This window comes from Miniopterus schreibersii, assembly GCF_964146895.1.
Source record: "Miniopterus schreibersii genome assembly, chromosome: 8".
NCBI classification, from domain to species: Eukaryota; Metazoa; Chordata; class Mammalia; order Chiroptera; family Miniopteridae; genus Miniopterus; species Miniopterus schreibersii.
Window position 1 is genome coordinate 29,480,433 of NC_138109.1, and position 23,206 is coordinate 29,503,638.

General features: G+C 48.9%; 1 protein-coding gene across 2 annotated transcripts in view; it reads right to left on the reverse strand.

Moving 5' to 3' along the window:
• Positions 1-23,206, reverse strand: part of AGBL4 (AGBL carboxypeptidase 4) — a 771,449-nt gene that overhangs the window by 427 nt on the left and 747,816 nt on the right. The window contains exons 12-13 of one of the 2 annotated variants that reach the window (XM_081143910.1): positions 11,276-11,372; positions 4,913-6,305 (exon numbers count right to left, since the gene is read on the reverse strand). In XM_081143910.1, coding sequence (XP_081000036.1) covers positions 6,185-6,305; positions 11,276-11,372 — 218 coding nt within the window. In that variant the 3' untranslated portion in view covers positions 4,913-6,184. Of the gene's footprint in view, positions 1-4,912; positions 6,306-11,275; positions 11,373-23,206 lie in introns of those variants that run through there. The other variant, XM_081143911.1, reaches the window with a different exon arrangement.

Here is a 23,206-nt window from a genome sequence, read left to right on the forward strand (position 1 = left end):
AACAAACAGGCTTCGAAGTTATATAAGAAGTTATATAACAGACTTTTCTGAAGTTATATAAATGCTAGTAGACTGGGATTAAATTCCAGATATTTTTGCTTCCAGTTCAAGCTCTTTCTAAAGGCTCGTTGTGAGGTCCCTGGTCCTTGCCCCCTATGGTGCGGCTGTAGAATGGGCACATGCAGAGAACGTCTCTGTTCCTTCTCCCCGCTACACCCATTTCCCCTGAAGATCCTGACAGCAGTCCTGTGAGTTAGGAAAATCATCACTCTCAATTCCATCCTGCAGGTGAGGAAACTGAGGCTCAGAGAGGGAAGAGGCCACCGGCTGACTCAGGCTTGCATTTGGCTTCTGGGTTAGCCCTCTTTCTAACAGACGGCACGCCGGCCTGAGGGTGGTGAACAAATGGAAGGAAGGAGGGAGGGAGGGAGGGAGGGAGGGAGGGAGGGAGGGAGGGAGGAAGGAAGGAAGGAAGGAAGGAAGGAAGGAAGGAAGGAAGGAAGGAAGGAAGGAAGGAAGGAAGGCTAATGAATGAACTTACTAAAGAACAAATTAGGGCAGGCCTGATGAACAAGGCTTAGTTTTTGCAAGTCCCCATCCTGTGTATTTGCATTTCAACACAGAGTGTTGAGCCCCCTGAAGCTGCTCTGTGGACCAAAGCAATGATTCACAATTGTGACCCTCCGCTCTGACCACCACCTGGTCCTCAGCCTGGCTTGGAGCAGGCCTTCAGTGAGTGCGTCTAAAACTGAACAGAAAAAAACATTCTGGAACCACCGCATTTGCCTCTACAGGAGCAGCATGGAGAGGTGCCGGGGTGTTGAGGAGAGTAGCCTCTCCCATCATACCACCACCCCACAGTGGGGTTTTTTAACCTTTAATCTAGATGGGCCTGAGAAGGAAAGAGAAAACCAGGAACACAAGGGCTGAGATTCAGGAAAGAGATCTAAACATGAGATCACCTTCTAGCAGAGGCAGGAAAGGGGCTCCTGGTGAGCGGTCCACCCCGAGGGACCGGCCTGGATGGAATTAGCATCAGCCTTTGCTGGGGTTGGGCAGGAGGAGAGGTGGCCCTGACATCCCACTGGGCACAGTCCAAGGAGGCTGGGCAGAGGGGTGACCCATTAATATGGATGAGATGTCGAGAGAGTAGATAGAATTTCATACAGAAACGGAACCTAGGACCTCTGACAAGGAGTTGAAGTGAAAACGTGCTTAGCATTGACAATGATCTGTCATCTAATACTGAGCGATGCACACACAAAAACTGTCGCCACCACACACTCATGCATTTTCACGCTCAAATATAAAGAAGTTACTCACGAAAGCCTCACACATAATGCAACTATACCAGTGTACGCACACCCACTCACACACACTCAGATCCATCAGAGTCAATTGTCTGTCACCTTCTCCCAGCCTCTCCTCATCCGTCTCCCTTCTTTGTCTCTCTCCCACGGATGCGCTTAGCTTTAAAGTTTGACAGCTTCGTACATGGGCCTGCAAGTTATGTTTGCTCCACTTTGCCCAGGAGTTTAAGGGGTTGCCCTTGTTTATAAACTTCTAGAGGCAGAAAGAGGAGGAGGGGTCTCAGCCTCAGAGCAGCCACCCTCATCTTCATTCCCATCAGCAGTAGCATCAGTAATACCTGTAGACTCCCACAGAGTGGTTACTCTCTGCCTGGCCCTTGCTGGGTCCTGAGGCCTGAGCAATGAGTAATACTGGTTTTTGCCATCTCTAAACATCTTGCCCCAAGAACAATGCAAAGTTGAGTTGTGAAAACAAAACTGATACACAGGAAAGGCGAAATACCAAAGCCATTTCTAAGCACCAACATGAGATACTTAGACAAAAGTTCTTTTAGAAACTCAGAGGAAGTTATTTGTGAGGGCTGGGAGATCAGGGAAGACTTCCTAGAGGAGGGGTCTTGAAGGGTAGGTAGAAATCAGGACCACAGAGAGGAATGGGAAGTGCTTAACAAACACAAGATGTTTAATACGTTTTGTTGGATGATAATGACAGGACAATCCAGGTCGAAGGCAAAGAATGGACCAAGTGGGGACTTCTATGAGATCTCAGGAGAAGGGGGGGAAATACTGGGAAGTACTTTTCCAAAAAACTGTACTTTCCCATCCACCCTCTCATCACATCCTCACAATACACTTGGGAGTAGATTGCCTGGGGATTATGTCACCATATCAAAGGGTGAGACACTGAAGCCAGGTGAAGCTCTGGGGTAAGTTAGACAGGGCAAGAGATTTACTTAGTGTCACACTGCCAGGCAGTATCAGAGCTGCCAGCAGCAGCCAGCTTCCCAATGGCCACGTGTCTAAATCTTCTGGCTTTACTATTTGAATCCGGAGGGAGTGAGAAGGGTAGGGAGTAACCTGGGGTTGAGGATAATTAGTGGGAAAACTCTCTGCCAGCACCTGCTTTATAATGCAGCCTCCTTGGCACTATCCCATCCTGACCTCCCAGCCATTATTTCAGAGGAAGAGACGCAGGCCTGGAGAACGTACGCAATGCCTGGCACACAGTAAATGTTCAATAAATATTTGGCAGGTGTATGAATTGATACTCAACAAATGTTAATCACTTCAGACTTCCGTGGTTGGCACTGCTCTTACGACTTAGAAAAATGAGTTGGGGTCTGTTTAGGCAAGTCTCAGGTGTGTCATTGAGTTACAGTGATTCAGCTCATCCTGTGCCCCTTTTCTATTCAAAAGCAATAGGAAAAAGTAGCTAAAGGCCCCTGCTGCTGCTAAGCTAACAACGTCAAGGCAGGTGACCCAGCCTCTGCTGTGGCTTCAGCACAAGAATTTGGGGGGCTGCCCACTTGTCTGTTGAAATTTTTGAGGCTAAATAGATCTTCAGTTCTGTCTCTGAGCCTCTGGGCTGATGCAGAAAAAAACTGGCACTATTTATAAAGAGTTGTGTGAGAGCAAGGTAGAGGCCCAGCATGTCCCTCCCCTCTTTACCCTTCTTTTCTATACAGTTGTCTCGCTCTCTCCCCAGAACGCTGGTTGGTAGCAGGTTCTACCAGTTCTACACGCTTGTGGCTCTATCCTGAGAAGGAAGTGGACAGGGAAGAAGAGGGGCTAGAGCGCCCCCTGCTGGTCTGGGTGGCGAGTAGCCTCTGGCAGGTTCACCTTCTGGGCTGGTGCTGTCCTCCACCCCAGTGCTGAAACCCTTCCCCTCTCACTTCAGACCATCGGTATAACCTGGTCCAAATAAGCCAGGGAGTTGCCGCGCAGGCCAAGGCTACAGGGAGGCCCACTGGAAACCCCTTTTCTCTTGGTCAGACTTTTTCTCTCTGCCCTTCCAATGTAGAGAAGCAGACGCTACTATTGCAAAAACATCCAACAGCTGGCCTTATAGCCATGTATTTTTTTCCTCTAAAACAGTGATTTTTCACCTTTTTCATCTCATGGTGCACATAAACCAATTATGAAAATTCTGTAGCACAAAAAAATATATTATGTTTTTTGACAATCTCACACACAAAAAATTAGGTATAATTTTGATTCATTCACACCAGAGGGTTATTGTTGTGTTGGCTGTTGTCATTTTTTATTTGACAATCTAAGGGAGAAGAGCTCAGTGCCCCTGACTAAAGAGTCAGCTATTGCATGTTTTAACAATTCCTGTGCCATGGCACACCGGTTGAAAATCACTGCTCTAAAGGAATGCTAAATGTTAGTGGGAGTCCACATACGGAAATTTAGAGACATTTATGGCACTCGTTTAGCATTAAAAGATACTTTTCATACAGAACACTCCTTTCTCTGACATCACTTATGTTACCTCCTGCCTTATGTCATTTCAGAGTTATAGACTAGAAGGTGATGCCGCAGAGCATCCAGCATCGCCCAGGGAAGGAGTTCCCCCCATATCCTCCAAGACAAATGTCTATTCAGACTCTGCTTGCATACCTCTGGTGATGGGGAGCTCACTGTTTCCATGGGAGCCCATCCAGTGATTGACAACTCTATTCACTAGGAAGTTTTCCTCATTTTGAGCTGAAACCTGTCTTATTGAGAATACCTCCCTGGATTTGGTTTTTACCTTTGACAACACAGAAAAAGTTTGCTTCTTTTGGACACAAAGATTGTCCAAGATATCCTTTTAACTTTCTACAGATTGGGATCTTGCCTTCCTACCTCTACTCCCTCTTATGTTTTATCTCAAGGACAAATAGCTCCAGTCTCCTCTTCCATTTCTAATGGGAACTGATTTGTAGACCACTCACCATCCTGGTCACATTACCAATAGCATAGCTATCATTTATTGAGCACCTTTTCGGCATCTCCCATACCTAAACTCATTAAACCTACATAGCTACTATAATGAGCCAGACATTCCTATTACCATCCTATAGGTGAGGAAACTAAGATTCAGGAAAGTTCAATAATGTGCCCAAGACCATACAGATAATAAGAGACAGAACCAGGGTCAGGATGCAGAATTAACACCCAGAGTTGCCTGACTCTAAGTTTTCACTCATAAACTATTAGCATACCCACTGCTTGTGAGGCCTGTGATCCAATTAATCAAAGCAGTTTTTTAAAGTGGGGCCTAAATCTAGTCACAACATATAGAAACAGTCTGGCCAGAGAAAAATAGATCTGGACTGTCCTCTCTCTCATTTTATGCCATCTGCCTCTACTTATGCTGTCTAGAGAGAAGCGATCCTCTGGGAAAGGCCCACCACACTGTTGGCTCATGCTGAGCTGGGTGCAGTCAACTAAATCCCCAGGACTCTGATATGGGAACTGCTGGAAAGTCATGTCTGGACTGTTCTTCCTTCTCTTGGTTACAGAGTCCTTGACAACAAAGCGAGGTTGGCTGGTTGGTTCTTGAAGGAGTGGGAGACCTAAAGGGAAAGGTGCCAAGAACACTCAGAGGAACAGGAGAGCTGCATAAACCACTTTATTTGTGTTCCTCTGGGCAGCAAGCTCCCAGGGGAGACACTGTATACACAACACAACATTTGCAACCAGCTTAACATATGGTTCTTTGTTACAATTTCTGAAAACCAATAAGCAAAGGGAGAATATGCTTTGCTCTTGATTTTGCAACAAACTTAGAAAAATCTTCAACCTAAAGCAAAAAAGTGCTTAACTAGAGCTTGTGCTAAAGGCCCTGTCTCCCTCGGGCCTCCCTTCCTCTCCCTATGGCCTAATCCTCATTTCTGGGAGGTCATTTTAATTAGCAGGCTGTCACGGTGACTCAGCCGCTGCTTCCCAGACAGGGCAGGAGCAGACTCTCCTGGACCCATTCATCATACAAAGGCACTTTACTCTCTAGAAAAAACGCACATTAAGCTTGCCCCACCTTGGGAATTGCTACCGCTGTTGTTTCATTTGATCATCGGCCTGCCTCCGAGGGCTTCTTTTTGTCTTTTGTATCTCCCTTACCTGGCCACCAGCCATCCCCCATTTCAGACTATCACACTATCAGCGCCGGCCTCTTCTGTGGCCAGGTTGGATCCGTGACACCAGGATGCGGAGAAAGAGCGACCAATACTTTTTGTCTTTGGAGATAAATTCTCAATTAAACCACCCAGGTGACTGGGAAGTAGCTCTCAGAACTGTTTTTCTGACATTGCATGCTGGGGTTTGGGGGAGACAGGGAGCATGCAGCTCAGAGATGAAGTGACTGAATGTCCAAGACCACTGCGCTTTCAAAAACGCTGTCCCATTGTTCCCAGCAGTACCCGTGTCTCTGGGGTGTATGTGCTGTTGATGTTTTGCATCAGCAGATATGGACATGGCTTTTCTAACACAGGGCTTATTCTAAAAGGTGGCCGTCTGTAGTAACTATACAACCTGAGCAGGTGAAGGGGCTGGGAAGCCCTGACCTGAGATGTGTCCAGCCTCTCAAAAGGATGTGCATGTAGGTTTCCCTCCTCCTGCGAGGGTCTCCGCGTGGTGGAAAGGGCACCTGTGCTCACCCTGTTTGCTTCTCTATTTCGGTCCTGAGCTCTGAGCTGAAGCCTTACAATTGATTTTCCATTGGTAAAAGGGAAAATCGATGGTGAAATTTCTCATTCCCCCCCCTTCCCTTTCACTAGCTTATTCTTTATCCCACAGCCCGTATCTCAGAAACTAGGAGGGTGATTAATTTCTGCCCCAGCAGAAAATGCATGCTCCTGCTCCACAAGACCTCCCTGGCCTCCATGTCCTTAAACAGAGTTGGAAGGGTCTTTGCGGTTCACTGAGTTCTTCTTGTTCCCTTTGCCATTGGGGTAGTTGCTGGCCGGGCCCCGCGGGCGTGGGTACTTGTAGGGAGGGGGCTTTTCTTTCCTGCAAAGAGGGAGATAACAGAAAGAGAGAAGAAAGATAGCACATATACACACTGTATGAAATCACTTGTGTGCATGTCTATCTCCCCCACTGGACTGTGGCCTCCCAGGAACAGTGGCTTTGTCTTGTTCTGGGAACCTACCCCAAGGGAGTGTGGGAATAAGATGGGTGTGTTTTTGTGCTGGTAGAAGTATGGTCCCAGGTGGGGTAGCCTTAGGTAAATGGTGGCATTGGGAGGTGTGCCATGGCCAGGGAGGGGTGTGAATGTGCAGAATGACTGGGGGCGTCATTACGGAGGCAAAGAGCCTCTGTAGATAAATATGAGGGCCCTGGAAAGCCAACTTTCTATACTCCTGGGCCCCTGCAGAGGCTGTTCCCCGTCTTATAATGCCCTCGCCTACCTCTGTAGGTTCACCTCCTTTGGAAACCAACTTCCCAAAAAATAAGCCTCTTGAGCCCGGCTGGCGTGGCTCAGCAGTTGAGCATCGACCTAGGATCCAGGAGATCGAGATTCGATTGCCGGTTAGGGCACATGCCCGGGTTGTGGGTTCGATCCCCAGTGGGGTGCCTGCAGGAGGCAGCTGATCAATGACTCTCTCTCATCATTGATGTTTCTATCTCTCCCTCTTTCTCCTTTCCTGTCTCTGAAATCAATAAAGATATATTAAAAAAAAAAAAAAAAAAAAGCCTCCCGAGGCCTGTGCAGCCCTTTGTACCTTGCCCCTAATTTCTAGGTGATCCTTTGCCCATCTGCCTCTCTCGTGAGACTGTGAGTTTGATGCATTTGATTTTCCTCTAACTCCTGAGCAAAGCACAGGCCTGGCATGGAGCAGGAGCTTGAGGAGATTTGAACAGAAGTGAACTTTTAGTCTTATCTTTACCTCCACTGATGCTCTAAACGCCCCAGCCTTGTCATTGTCTTAGAAGGCCTCTTTCTAGGCCCTTCTTCCCGCCTCCCATGCCTCCTTCCTCCCAACATGGAGTCCCCCTTCCCCTTTCTATTTCATCCATTTGAAAATTCTTTGCATCCTTTAAAACCAAGCTCAAAGCCCCCTTCTTTCCTGAAGCTTCCCTGGGATACTCCTGTTGGTGCCAGGTGGTGGGGGAAGGTAATTTCCATTTGGGTCTCATTTTTCTTTCCTATAACACGAAGGGGGTGAAGTAGATTATTCTCAGGGGCTTCTCCAGTTCTGTCATTTTGCGATTCATACATTCAGGGCTTATTTAGGACTTGTCCATGCAGCTCCTGCACTGTGCACAAAGAGAACAGGAGTGACTAAGGCAGTTCCTCAAGGGGCAACCTGTCCAGTGGGGAAGCCAGACATGCAAATGCCATGACCGCCCAAGATGGGACACGCCAGGCTACAGGTGTGCGAGACACAGTTAGGAGTCCAGCAGAGAGGAAGCAGCTCTGTCTCAGGAGGAGAATGAAAACAGAGATGTGCTATTTGGACTGGGCCTTGAGAGACAGGTAGGAGTTCACCATCTAGCGATAACAAGGCAGAACATTCCAGGGAGAGGGAGAATGATGAACGAAGACATGGAGGGAGGCATGAAACAGCCGACCTGCTCGCGCTCAAGCCCTGGGGGGTGAAGCTGTAGAAGCAGGTGGGGTGGAGGGAGCTCAAAAGGGGAAGGATGTGTAGAGGTTGTAAGTGAAGTTTTAAATGTAGGTCAGGGCTTTGCATTAGCAGTAGGAAGAACTGAAACATTGCCCTGAAGGCAGTGGGGAGCCACGGCAGGTTTTTGAGAGAGGGTGTGATCTGATACTTAGTTGAGCACTTTGATACACTGTTCGGTATTGTTTATTTTCTTTGCCTGTGTATGTGCCTTTCTCCTCTATACATTTGAGCCCCTGACAGGCAGGGGCTATCTGTGTTCCCCCAGCACCCAGGGCAGGGCCTGGCACATGGCAGGCTCTAGTGTGTTGAGTAGCTGATGATCCTGCCCCCCACCATGGAGCCAGCCTTCCCCGCCTGTCGCTGAGCCTGAGCCCACCTCAGTGTGGAGGCAGCCCACCCACCACACTCATGCTGTCTCCTCACTGAGGCTCCGCTGGCCTGGTCATTTTTCCTGCCTAATTTTCATGCACCTTGATGGTGCATTTTGAGCTTTAGCCCTGTAACTGTGTCACTGTGGTCCAGTTAAGTGTGGGGTCTCAGTTTTGGTCATCAACGCCATGTCCCTGGGCCTGGGCTCGTGGGCCACATTGCTGACCATCCCCAGGGACCCTTTCTGAACAATGGCCCAGGGATGCTGACAGGCTCCCGCCAGCACAGGGGCAGAAACTGACATATTATAATTATCCATAGCGATGAGAGAAAACAGATTAATTTTGAGTCAAAACATGTAATTTTCCTTTAAAATCAGAACTGCTCTTTTGCTTATGCTATTTGATGCTTGGGTGGAAAATAATACAAGAAAAGGGAAATATTCAAATCCCAAATCAGAGCCTGTGTCCTCCTGGGAATTCATTTTTAAAGAGCCTCTGACCAGCTGAGAGGTACGTGTTATTCATGGTTTGATGAGGCAGTAGCTTGAGGATGGAGAGGGAGTTAACTTGTTTTTCTTAATTTAAAGGTGGGTGCATTTATTTTAAATCCTCAAGGCTGTGAACTCTGAGGAATGAACTCTCCCACTGTTTTCTAAAGAGGCCTCCAAAGCTCAAGGCAAGGGGTTTCCATGAACAGGTGAAATCAGGGTGCAGGGAACTCCCTTGCATTCTTCAGACCAAGTTTTAGGATCCCTCCCCACCCCCATGTCAAAGAACTCTTCACTGACTGATGTTGAGAACACCAGGCTGGGGACCCTGGGGCCCAGCTCTACTCCGTCATCATCTGACCAGCCCGTCTGCTCCCTGGACCTTGGCTTCCTCATCAGTATCATGAGGAGGGGTCCCAGCTGATTGCTAAAGTCCCCGACTGTCAGCCCCATTTCATTGGTGTATGACAATGCAACACATAAGAAAAAAGTGGTAAAAGATCAGGATGATATCATTCAGGCCGACAGAGGATCTGAAAGAGACAATCCCCAAATTAACTTGCAAATGAGATGCTAAGAGCTCTTTTGAGTTTTACAAAGCTTTAAAATTTTAAGAACTTTTACCAATCAAGAATGACTTCTAAGAATGAACTGAGTACCTTTCTCTAGAGGTGAGCCCCTCCAAGGCAGGGCCATGAGATGCTAAGAGCTCTTTTGAGTTTTACAAAGCTTTAAAATTTTAAGAACTTTTACCAATCAAGAATGACTTCTAAGAATGAACTGAGTACCTTTCTCTAGAGGTGAGCCCCTCCAAGGCAGGGCCATGCCTTAATCATTTATACAGTCAGCTCCATCCTTTCCCTGGAGTCCTTGTATAAAGTGTTGTTTTCCTAGGTAAATGAGTGAATGTATACAGGAATGCATGCTCAGTAGTCTCTGCACTGTGGGAGCACAGAGAAGAAACAAGTGTAATCCTCCCCCAGGGTGGAGGCGCAGGGAGCCACATGACCGGTGAGCAGTCTGAGACAGACTATGAGTCAGAGGACATTGTCGTGCAGCTGGGGCTCAGGGATGGATGACTCACAGGACTGTCTAACCGGGGCCCTGAGAGATCATCCAGCCCAGCCAGAGAGGGCCAGGGTCTTGCCCTAGGCCGTGGTGAGCCTGTGGGAAATCTGGGACTGCAACCCAGAAACTGGAGGAGATGGAAACATTTATTGAGCACCTACTGGCTGCCAGGCACTGTACAAAGCTTGTATCAATCTTTAAAACCATCTTTAGAGGCTGTTGTTATTGCCTGAACTTTATAGTTAAGTAGAGAAAGGTTTCAAGAGGCCAAGAACCCTGCCTAAGACCCCACAGTCTGAACCCACACTTCCCAGGTAGAACTTAGCTGGGCTTCCATCCAGCTTTGAAATCATAACAGCCTAGGATCAAATCCTGGCTCTGACAAAAACTCTTTGACCTCAGGCAATTCTCTTCACCTTTCTGAGCTCTCTTTCCTTCATTCATAATATGGAAAATATAATATCTACAAAGAATAAATAAATAAGATCAGGTACAACAATCACTTTACTTGATAAATAACAGTGATAAATATCGTTGCTTAAAAATTATGTAAGGAGACAGGTGCATCAGGGAGGAAGGTGCAAAGACCCTGAGGCAGCAAAGCACATGGTCAAGGTGGGGCAAGGACTGCAGGAAGATTGCTCTGGTAGCAGTAAGTTAGACATCTCCATGTCCTTTAAGGAGCTAGACCACTGGGGAGTGGGAAATGAGGCCAAGAGGGAGGACAGGGGCAGCACAATCCTGATGTCCAAATGCTCCCTGGACTCACCTCCAGCAGGTGTGGGAACGCCCAGCACTTCGGGCTCTGGTCCCGCCTCAGGAAGGACACTCATCTCCTGACCTCTCCTCATTGGCCCAAGAAGTTGGCCCCAGCACAGACCTGAGCTGAACCTTCTCAGGGGCGTGTTCTCTCCAGCCCTGAACCTTTGCGTCTAGGGGGAAGGGGACTACCATGCACCGAGGGGACGTATGTGTGTATGGCACTATGCAGGGCGCAGTAACACCCATCTCATGATAATCTTCCAACTGAGAGCTATTGTCCCACTTTACGGATGAGGAAATGGAAGGATCAGAGACCTTATGCGCCTAGATGATGCAGGACTCTCTGAGGAAGAGCTATCAGGTGAAGTAGCATATGGTGCCACCCAGACTAGCAGAATGACTGCACTCAGCTCCAGTAACCCCCATTCCTGTAGAAATGCCACCACCCCTCACGGTATGACCCCGTATGGATCCTTTATGCTCAGGAAACACTCTGTTAAGCTCTTCTGCCCCATATGCTCTCTATGGCATGGCCGGGATTTCTTTCCCACGCCACGGATGGGAAACCGAGGGCCAGACAGAGGCTCCGGGAAGCTGCCCCTGAGCGTAAAGGCCGCGCAGCAGGACCCGCGCCCACCCTGCTCCGCTGGGCCCCTTACCGCAGCCTCGGCACGGGAGTCGCCGCCTTCTCAACCAGGGAGTTCAGCCGGTAGTAGTCCAGAAACGTCCTGGCCACGTTCCGCCCCAGCTTCATATCTGCAGGGTGGTGCATTAAGGAGCAGCTCGGACAGGAGACTGAGACAGCGAGAAGAGACTCGTAGGAATAACAGCAATCGAAATAGTCACGCCCCGCGCTCCTCAGAGCTTTTTGTGTGGACGGTCTTTTTAATCCTCACAAAACCTTAAGTGGTAGATACTATTATTTTCCTCATTTAACAGATGAGGAAACAGGTGCACAGCTCATGCCCCTCATCTCTGAACATCCAGGCTGCCACCAGTCCTCTCCATGAGCCCTCCCATCTCTTGGCCTTGTCCACGTGTCCCCTGACCCCTGCTATAGCACCGCTCCCCCGGCGTACGGTGCCCTGTCCTAACGGGGCTCCGTGCAGGTGACTGCCTGCCTCTGTCCCATTTTCCACAATGTAGCCAGGAGGGCTGGCCTAAAACACAGACTTGACCATGCCACCCGGCTGAATAAAACCCTTCAGTGGCTCCCAGCTGCCTTTACATTTCAAAATCTGGAACTTGATTCACAAGTCCTTTGTAGTTGGGTCCCTGATTATTTTCTGGGCTGTTTTTGCCACCTCCCCTCTTCTACCCCTCCCTTCCCCTTCGCACTCCAGCGATACTGGACCTTTTTTCTCCAGGTCTCTGGGACACCATTCCATGTCCCCATGTCACTCTCCCTCCCTCCACGTGCCTCACAGGGCCCACTCCTTCTCCGCCTTCGGACACCTCAGTGTGGTTGTCACTTCACAGGAGAAGTCTCTACCACCGTGCCATTCGGGGTCTTGGAGCTGGACTAGCCTTTCAGAACAGCCAAGCGAGTTCTCTCCAACTTCTTCCAAAAGTGCCCAAGTTGGGGTTGAGCAGGACCCAGAACATGGACACTAGCATTTCTGGAGCGCCTGGCATGCGCCCAGGACTGCACCGGGTGCTTTGTTGACATGTGCATTTTAATCATCAAAACAACCCACTGAGGAAGGCGCTTTCTGGTAGGTGAAGGAATGTGTCCAAGGTGACATGACCAACCACAGCAGAGTCGGGACTAAACCCGGGAGTGTCTGACTGCGGAGCCATGAGCTTTCCACACCCTGGCTGCTTCCCAGCCTGAAGGCACCTTTCCTGTCAGGGCTGAGTCATCCAGGCCAGTGCAGGGGGGCGGGGGGGGGGGAATGGGGAAGGAAAAACACTGGATGAGCTGTTGTGACAGGAGCTTTGCAGCAGGCCCGCTGTGCTCTGGGGCTGCCACCTGCTTCCTTCCTCTGGATCTCACCGACCTTCTCTGTACCCTTCTTTAAAAAGTTCACAACCTGGCATTGGGCCTAGCCTCTCTGACCAGCAGACCCCGGAGGCAGCCTCACAGCTAGGACTTGGCAGCTTGACGAGCCCAAACCAGGATCGTTTGTGCCAACAATTAGAGCTACAGGGGCTCAGCAAAGAGGAGAGGTCCCCACAGAATGGGCTGAAGAGTTGCAGCTGAAGTTTGGAATCGGATGCATCTAATCCAAAGCCTGCTCTGCCACGTGCTGTATATAGCAGATTGTATTTTGCAAAGGGGTCTGCAACAGCAGCTCCATCTCACGTGCTATTCTATGCTATGACCTTGACCCTCCTTCCACTGACAGAGGTGATCCATGTCCCCTCCCCTTGAATCTGGGTGGTCTTGTGACTCACTTGTAACCAAGACAAATGGCAGAAATAACACTGTGGGACTTCTGAGGCAAGGTCGGAAAAGGTGATGTAGCCTGTTCCTTGCTTTACTGGAACACTTCAGCCGGGGGTCCTGAACAGCCATGCAAGCAGTCCTGAGGTCGCCATGCTGTGAGGAAGCCCAAAGTAGCCATAGAGGGGCTACAGGGAGAGGCCCTGAGATTACATGGAGAGATTATGATAGAGAGAGATTCCCAGCAGTCCCACGGCTCCTCCAGCACTCTGCTCTCCCAGCTCCAGGCATTGTCTAACTGCAATTCCATCACAGACTCCAAGCTGGAACCACTCAGCTGAGCCCTTCCCAAATTCCTGACCCACAGACAACAGGGAAGGACAGCTCTTGCCTTAAACATTAAGTCTGAGGGAACTAGAGCACTGTGGGGCCTCACATAAGACAGTCAATCTCCTGAGCCTCAGTTTCCTCATCTGTGAAGGTAAAAATTGACGTCTGCCTTACAGGGCTCTTGTGATGACGTGTGTGACTAACTAACATACGGTGGTGACTGAATAACTGAGTGGATGGGGAAGAGGGAAGCCTGAGCCTTCCTCCCCAGCCTGCAGTGACAGACAGGCCTGAAGCAACACTGGAGACGTGCTAATCAGTGCTCTCGAGCTCCCCAAGGGAAAGGAGCCGGGCTGTTCCAGCAAAACATCCCACTGTGAGGTGCCCATCATTTTGGACAAACTCTATTTAAAGGACATTGTTTTAAAGGTGGGAGTTGCCTGGGACAACCCTCTCTTCCTCTCCCCTTCCAACCATATTACGTATTCCTCCAACCCTGAGAGCCTCACTCCAGGTAATTTATTGCAATGACCCTGTCTGAGTCAAGAAATGGGATGTGGGTGGGAGATGGGGAGAGAGTGATTGAACACTTTCAATTAAAACAAGCTGTCTTTCAACAAAGATTTAAGACCCAGGCAAGGAGGAGGCAATAACTCTTTTGGCTGGAACTCCTTCCATGTATTGCAGAATTAAGAGAGAAAAAATTGGGGTGAAAACTCCCAACTCTTCATCGCCAGCAAAAGTCTCAGGCTGGTCTATAAGCTGGAAATGGCAGCCTCCTCAGACTCTCAGGGACTTCACTGCTCTGTGTTTTGCACAGGGCAGGTGGGCTAAGGGCCCTTGGGTCAGTGAAGCAGGAGGGCTGGGCTGAGACCGTCTGAAACACAGACTGATTTGGTGACTTCTAACCAGAGCTGTTTTAAATGAAAGGGTGGGTGTCAGTAGCCCCAGTCTCCTACTTCCTGGGATCCTTCAATAGGTCCTGAGGGTTTGGGCATTTACCGCTCATTCATTCATTCACACATTTTCGGGCTCCTCCCATGTGTATACTGCTACGGAGAGGGACAGGGACGGGTTAGATAAAGTGGAATTAGACAAATACAGTTCAGAGTCTAGCAGAGGAAACGAACGTGTCCAAATTAACCACATTACCATGCAGGCTGCTGCACGGCACCTCTCCTCTGTGTGCCTTACGCTGTAGCTGCCATCGCCAGTCCTCACCGCGCCCTGCAGGGTCCAAGCACGATTCTACACGCATGCTACAGAAGAGGGGACCGGGGAAGGGAGAGTTTGCATAATGAACCAGAATCGCGCAGCCTGAGAGTGACAGAGGCGGCATATGAACCAGAGCGTCTTTTAGCACCACGCATATGTTTTCTCCCCTCTCGAGTGTGATCACAAATTCAAACACTAAATTCTATGGACATGTAGGAGGAGATTTAATTCCAATGGAGGAATTTGTGAAAGGCTTTGTGGAAGTGGGTGGATGACAAAGATTTGAAGGACAAAGATGAATCTGAAAGGGGGAGGAAGAGAGAGACGAGTGTCGGCAGAAGCAGGAAGGGTGGCGGGAGAAATGACCTTGGGCCAGAAATAAGACAGAGAAAGGCCCCGGGGCCCAGGCAGCTAAAGCGCAGAGCGAAAGGTAAGGTTGCAAAAGTAAGCCGGCTGCCGCCGGAGCAGCGGAGGCTTTGAATGCCAAGTCAAGGAATTTAAACTCCTATTCTGCAGGCAATAAACACGGTAAATATCTACGGTTGAATCTATTATTTATTCACTCAGTGTATTTATTGATCATCTACTATGTTCAGGCTCTCTGGAAAGCTGGGGGTATTCTGTGGTAAAAAAAACCCCCACAAACTGACAAAATAATACAAAACAAAACCCAACTAGGACAATGGTTCTTAAGTCTAGAAGTGGAGACAGATACAGGAATAAAATGCCTTAACAGATACATAATTGCGATTGTAATAGTGCTATGAAAATACACTCTGGGTCTGCAATGAGGGCAATGAGGGTGCAGCTTCAGGTGGGCGGGTGGGCAGGAGGGGACCTGTGAGCCTCCTGAGAGTGGACGTGAGTGTGGCAGCATCTGGGAAGGAGGGCGGGCGGCCTGAGGGGAGGGTCCGCGTAGGAGAGACGGGGACTGAAAGAGGGCTGGTGCGGAGAGACGGGTAGGGGCTAGATCACAGGGAAGCTTGGACTCTTAAGGAGCCTTAGGTGAAGGCTCCTTACGATTCTCTAAGTGAATGGGGAGCTACTAAAGGATTTTAAGCGGGAAAAGAAGATGATCTGATTTATACTCTTGAGAGGTCACTGCTGTGCTTAGAGTAAGGAAAGTAGAGTGGGTGCAGGTAGATCAGCCAGGAGACGGCTACAACGGTCCGGGGGAAAGGCGGGGGCTCTGAACCCGGAAAGAGGCCAGAGAGAGAGGAAGGCTGGATGAGAGGAGGGAATGAAGGACGGCTCCCGCTTTATGTAGCAGCTGGGTGGGGGTGGACGCCGTGATCTGGAGTGCGGACGCCTGGGGCATGGGGCAAGGGGTTCAGCGGGGAGCTTAGGAGTTCAGCTTGAGTTCTAGATGCCTATAAGACGTTAAGCACCCAGGTCCTTAAACAGGAAATGGGGAAAATCAGAAATAGGACCCAAAAAAAAAATCAGGTAATGGAAATGGTTTCTGAGCTTTCAGTTCTTTGGAATTATTCATGGCGCAAATTCTTTTTTATTATTACTGAATTTTTGGGGGGTGACGTTGGTTAATAAAATTATACAGGTTTCGAGTGTACAGTTCTATAATACACCATCTGTATACTGTACTCTGTGTTCACCACCCCAAGTCAAGCCTCTCTCTGTCACCATTTATCCCCCTTTCCCCTCTCCTTCTGCCCCACCCCGCTTTCCCTCTGGTAATCACCTGACTGTTGTCTGTGTCGCTGAGTTGGTTTTGCTTAATCCCGTCACCTTTTCACCCACCCACCAACCCTCCCCCTCCGACAGCTGACTGTATGATTTGTTCCATTCTGCTCAGATCTTCACCCCATGCTCCCTGCTCTCAGAACACACCCATTCTCAGGGTGTCCCATGGTCTTTAGGATAGTGGCCACGGCTGCAGGACCCTCTGTTCTCCCCTCTCAGGGCCTCAGATCTGGTACATTGAATGAGCCCAGAAGGGGAATCAAGAGCCCAGCCTGGTTTCGATCAGGGAATTGCATGTGATGTGGGCCATTTCCCTGCTCTGGGCCCAACTTCTCTTTGGGTAAAATGTAGACTCTCAAGTCCTCTCCAGCGTTCACAGGGTATGTTTAAGCCACGACCACAGTACAATAAGCTGATGAAAAACCCCATCCCCACTCTTTCATCCAACAAGTATTTATCGAGAACCTTCTATGTGTCAAGTTATTTTAGGCACTTGACACAGTGAAAACAACTGACAAAGACCTCTGTCTTCACAGAGCTTCCCTTCTAGCTATGGGACACAAACTGCCAACCTAAAACATTCGTAAATTATGGAGAATGCCGGATAGGGGCAAGTGCTATGAAGTAAAGATAAAGAACCTGGTGAGGGGAGTGCTGGGGGTCAGGGAGCAGATCACAGCATTACATAGAGTGGTTGGAGGAGACTTCATTGGAAAGGGGGGCCTGCAGTGGGCTTGGAGAAGGCAAAGGAGCTGAACAGCACCAAGGATAAGCTGACCCTCCTCGTCTGAAATAAGAGCCCTTGTTAAGGCCAGCCCAGCCCCACTGCTGGGGATGGTGGTCAGCCTCGGGGATGACTTCTCCCAGGTGGGAGTCAGGAGCGCCTCCTTCTTGGAGCATGGCAGGTTCCTGATTGAAGATACTCCCCACCTCCCAGAGCAGTCCCCACGGGGACGTGTCTCACACACACCTGCTCCCACCTGGCCAGTCGCCTCCCTTCTCCATCCCACTCTTCCCTTCATGGGCCCTCATCTCTGAAGCCATTTCCATATTTTTCACTCCCTCCGGCTCTTCCAGAACCTCCGCTGCACTCCCCTGGCCTGCCCTGCCCTGAGGGAGCTACGGCCCCGCCCCACTCATCAGATACCATCTTTCACATCCTCTCTCCCACAGTGCCTGCTGTGGGCCTGATTATTATACCCATTTTGCAGATGAGAAGTCATAACTGACTTGTGCACTGAAGCACAGCAAGTATCGGCACAGGGAGGACTGAAGCCCATTCATTCATTCCTTTGCTTGATTCCTTCATTCCTGTATTTATTAAGTGTCTTCTACATGTCGGACACTCTAAGAGCTGGGATACGGTGAAGGGAAAAACAGACACAGCCCCTGTCCTCACCTAGGTCTTTCCTTGCCATCATCCTGCCTCCATATAAAAAAGTTTAACTCCTAACTGCTCCCTGTTTGGAAACCCCCACCTAGAATTCTCTCTCTGCTCACATTCCTACCGGTGTCAGCAACAGATGATCATCATTAAAGGAGATTGATTAGTTCTGCAGAGGGGTAGGCCAAGGCAAAGTGATTTCTCTTTGGTAAGGCTGACGGCACTGCTGGAATATTAAGAGGCACCTGTGTAGGAGCCTCTAGGTGAAGCCAGAAGAACAGTGCGGCGATGAAATATCTTTTGTCTCTGCCTCCCTCGCTCACACTCCCACGGTGTCGGACAGGTGCGTGACTCAACAGATGAATCCTCCTCTCAAGTGCGGGGTGGAGGCTGCAGATGGAATTGCAGAGTCCTTTCCAACTGCAGGCAAGTCCTGAGGTGCCCTTGAGGTGAAGGGGGGGGAGGGGGGGGAGAGAGGGAGAGAGAGAGGGAGGGGGAAGAGACCAAGTGGGACAGGCAGAGGCAGAGACCAAAAGAGAAAGATGCAGACAGGCAGGAAGACACAAGGAGAGCGGGATCAGGATGCAGCAGGAAGACAGAAAAATAATCAGAGGGGCTGAGAAAAACTCAAACTTGAAAGCGGGAGAGAAGTGGAGAGAGGGGCCGAGACAAAAATAGGAAGTGAGTGACAAAGGGAGAGAACCGAAGTGCCCTGAGAGAGAAAGATACAAGGGGGAGAGAGGAAGGGGAAGAGAGAAAGTCCGAGGGTGAGACAGAGAGAGACAAAGGGGGAAAAGCAGAGAGCCACGGGCACAGAGGAGAGACAGTAAGGGAGCTGCCGCAGGCTCAAGTTGAGACAGAAACAGAGAGAGGCAGAGAGGACAGAGGAAGGGACAGACAGACCGACAGAGGGAGGCCTCCTCTTGGACACGTGAAACAGCTCAAGAGGGGAGGCGCTTTTGAGAGGCTCCCAGCGGAAAGGAGCCCGGTGACGAGTGTATACATAGGAAGGGTGGCGGGAGAGACCCGGTCATTCAAGAATGAAGTTAAATCTGGAAGAACTGTGAGGCTCTAAGTTAGTTTCCTGTTGTCACTGTAACAAATTACCTCCAACCTGGTTGCTTAATACAGCAGATGCTTTATTCTCTCAGAGATCTGGAGGCCAGAGTCGGGAATCAGCTTCAGTGGCCCAAACCAAGGTGCTCACGGGGCCGCCCGCCCGCCAGAGCTCCTAGAGGAGAAGCCGTTTCTGCCTCTCCCAGCTCCTGGTGGCTGCCGGCATGCCTTTGCTCGTGACCACATCACTCCGTTCGTCTCCGCGGTCACACTGCCTCCTCTTCTGTGTGCGTCTGTCTCCCTCTGCCTTCCTCTTGTAAGGTATTTGTGATTGCACTTAGGGCTCACTCAGATAATACAGGCCAATCTCCCACCTCAAGATCCTTAACAGTAACATCTAGAGAGCCTTGTTTCCAGGTAATGGAACATTTACAGGTTCCAGGGGCTCGGGTCTGGATATCTCTGGGGGCCATTTCTGCCTTCTCATGCTCCCAGAGTTCACCTACTTAGCTAAGAGCTGAGTGTGAAGACACTGGGAGGTCAGGAGTGGAGCTCTGGCTCTGTGCCGAACACCTTGCTGGGTGCTCAGCCGGCCCCACCCCACCTGACCCTCAGTATCACCAGGAGATGCTCAATCCCTCCTACACAAGCAGCAAGTGGACTTACTAGGATTTGGACCCAAATATGTCTAACTGCAGAGTCCTTTTTGTTTGCACTATTTGACGCCTCTTAAGGGCAGGAAATCTCTGTGCTGGACCGATGTTGCTTATTTTACCTCTTAGGCATCATGAACCTGCCTTGGTCTCTTCTCCCTCTATGATTCCTTCAGTTCAGAGCCTTATCTCTCATCTGAACTATTGCTTCAGCCTCCTAGTCGGTCTTCTTGCTTCGATGTCTCCCCATTTTCACTGAGAGTAAAGTTCTCACATTTGTTAATTGTAAATCACTTCCTGACTTACAACCCTATACCGACTCCCTGTCACCTACAGGGTAAGAAAGAAACTCAAATCTGGCCTTGCTGGCCTTCCTGAAGCTCGTCTAAACCTGTCCCCCGGCACTGTGTCCTACTGTGCATCGATCTAGAATGCGGGGTTTAAGATCTGAGAAGCATGGGTGTTAATCTTGGCTCCTACACATTTAGCTGCATGAGCCTCATTGGATAATGTTACCTACCTCCCAGGATTATTGTGTTGATGGAAGTTATGTATCTAAATCACCCCGCACAGTGCTGGCGAGCAGTAGCTCTTCATTACCGTTATTATTCATGAACCTGTCATTTCCAACAAAACATGACCTCTTCAAGGACAAGGGTGTGTCACGTTCAAGATTATTTCCATCACGTTTAGTGCATGTTAGGATTATTAACAGAGGCAGGGAGAAGCACAAACAAACCAAACAAAAAAACGAGGTAAGGTGGGGAGGGAGAAAAAGAGGGACAGCGAGGAAGAGGGTGGGAAAGATGAAGAGACTGTGTTTAAAATCCTGTTTTCTGGATGCTCAGGGATAAGACCTTGCAGGTCCCTTCCATGCTGTGTGCCTCAGTTTCCTTTCCTGTAAAACTGGCTGAGGCTGATCTAGCTGATCTCTAGTTCTAATTCTCCTCTGCTCTTTCCTAGGAGTGTTTCCCTGGAGCAGGGGACATCCTTTCCAGACACACTGACAGTGGCTGGCTCTATCAGGCATGAAGGTGGCGCCTGCTGCTCTGGTGGGGCATTTAGACAAGACATTAGGCTAGGGGTTGGCTGGGCTAGAACAAATGGAGATCTGACCTCAGGTGTAATGTGCCTGAGTCTGGATGGGATGACTTTGGGGGAGTCTCAGACTCCAGACGACATTAGGCAGGTTGTTGTCATTCGTTCATTATTTGTTACTTATTTATTCTTTCAACAGCCACTTATCAAGTACCTCCTCTGTGTTGGGCCATGTGATACGTATCTAGAGTGTATTCATTCACTGGGCAAACAGAGTGAAAAAACACAGGGGTGGCCCCGCCCTCAAGCTGCTGATAGTCCAGACACTATTAACGTTTGGGGCTGGATGATTCTGGTGTCATGAGCTGTCCTGTGCATTGTAGGATGTTTAGCAGCATCCTGGATTCTTCCATTAGATGCCAGCAGAACCCCCACTTATGTGGGAGAGCCACAAAATTTGACTTTAAAATTATGTGAGCTAATTAATCCCCCTCTTTACTTAAATCAGTTTGAGCTGGTTTTTCTGTCACTTGCAACCAGAAGAATTTAAATATCCTAATTTTACAGACGAGGAAGAGATTTGCAGAATCACACAGTGTTTATACACAACCGTTTTCCAAGTAAATATATTGCTTCACTTCCTTTTGTCTTTACTGAGGGCCAGAGCAGGGACAGGTTGTCCTTCTGCTCAGATAGGGTCATAGGATATTGATTTTGGTCATAGGATATTAAAAGAATGCCTAATCTTTCTCCAACAGAGAGTTTCTTCATTTAGCTCCTCAGGAGCCAGTTTTGTTTTGCATTATAATGTTTTTATCCCCCAAGCGGAACTGCTGATGACCGTCTTTTCCTTTCCACACAGTGTAATCAGCAGCAATTAATTCCAATCACAAGGAGACAGCAAGAATGAGCAGACCATTAATTGGATGGAAGTAATCAGACTCTCCTTTAGTCCACAGTTGATACCTGTATGCAGGCCAATGTGAGCAGGCACATGTATGCATGCACACGCACATGCACACACACATGCACGCTTACACATACAATCAACCAGGGAGAGGGTGTAGGATGTGGACGATGTCTGGTCAACATGCTGTAGTATTAAAAAAAATCAAGGACTTTGGAGTCACAGGGATTCCACCACTAAACAGTTGCTTAAACTTGGCCTCCTTATTTGTAAAACCAGGACACACAGCCCTGCTTCAAAGTGGTTTAGAAAATTAAATAAGAATATTGTAGGGAAGCACTTTTCGTTGGTATGTAGCATGAGCTCAGTAGCTGCTAGTTCTCTCTCCTTCCACATCAAACAGCTTTTACAGCAGGTAGAGAAGAAAGGCCCAGAGTGATCTAAGAGCTTAGATCCTTGAATATTCTGGACATTGCCTAACCAACATGATGGTCTCCTGACCCCCTCCCCTCAGTCCTATAGATGTCCTCCCCCATCTATCCCCTTCACCTCCCCCCACACACCCCTTTCTGCCTCTTTCCTCCCTGGGATTGTAAATTCTAGGAGGGCAGCTCAGTATCCCAATTGCCCCTCACTGTCCCTGGCACTGAGTGGACATTGGTGGCTCTTGGGAGGTTATAGAAGGCCAATGAGCTTCTTGAGGTTGAGCACAGATGTCCCTGGGCTTTCTGAGGGAAAGGAAAGTATAATAGACAGAGATCTGGGGGTAAATAGCCCAGCCCCTAGATTATGTCACACAGGATGCACTCAAACCTAAAAACCCTAAATCAGCTACAACTTGGTGCCCAGGGGTGTATGATTTAGAAATCTACCCGCAGAAGCCCTAGCCTGCGGTCAGACTCACCTTTGTCACCAGATTTCTCAGAGGTGTTAAACAAGTAACTTATCCCTTCTTGGTATTAGGTTAGCCACCTCAGTTTTATCCAATCAACCATTATGCATACCTACTGTGTGCCTGGCACTGTGCTTATTCTTGAAGATACAGAGATAAATTGGATATGATTAGCTCCTTTCATGGGCTCATGTCCCACCATGTGATTTTACCACTGGGAGGCTGCAGAGCCAGCTATCAAGACTTTCCCTCTTCCCAGGGACAGGCGAGACACTTCCTCAGAACAACCCCTTCCCCTACCCCGAAATCCTTGGTTGTGCCCACTGTGGAAAGAGAGCCAAGGCTGCTGCCAAGTTCATTAATAATTTTGGCTTTCTGGAGAAAGAAGTTGGAATGCTTTGCTTTTCAAATATCAAAACATCCAATTAACACGGCTAATTAGCATCACTAGCAGCAGTCAAAAGAATGGCAATTTAGATGCAGGATTTCAGAGGTTTCCTAGTCATAGGCCAAGGCAACCCATCTCCTGCTAATGACCAGAGTCCCTCACTTAGGCAGTTCTATAGCAGCCATCAATTAGCTTCGCCACCGGGCAGAGACTGGCCTCATCCCTGAGTGTTTGTCTAATCAGAACTGGAGATAGAGACAGAATGGAGGGGTGAGGGAGTAAATTAGAAAAAGTAGGAAATGCAGAGAAGAGACACAAAGAGAAATAACACATTAAGAGGGAAATTCTCAGAGACAGAGACAGAGAGAAGGTGACTGATAAACAGATAACAATCATATAGGCACAGAGAAAAAGAAGTTTCTTAAATATAGGAAAGATATGATTAAAAAAACACACACGTATGACCTCCAATTGCTTTGGGAAAGCAGCTAACCATTGGGAAGCCTACTGTTCTGATCTGTAAAATGAGGCTTAGCTCCGAGAGTTCAAATTAAAATTTGGCAAAGTTTGGCTGCTATGGTGAGATGCAAAGAGGAGAGACTAGGAGACCCAAACCAGAGCTTTTCTCCTCCCTTCTCAC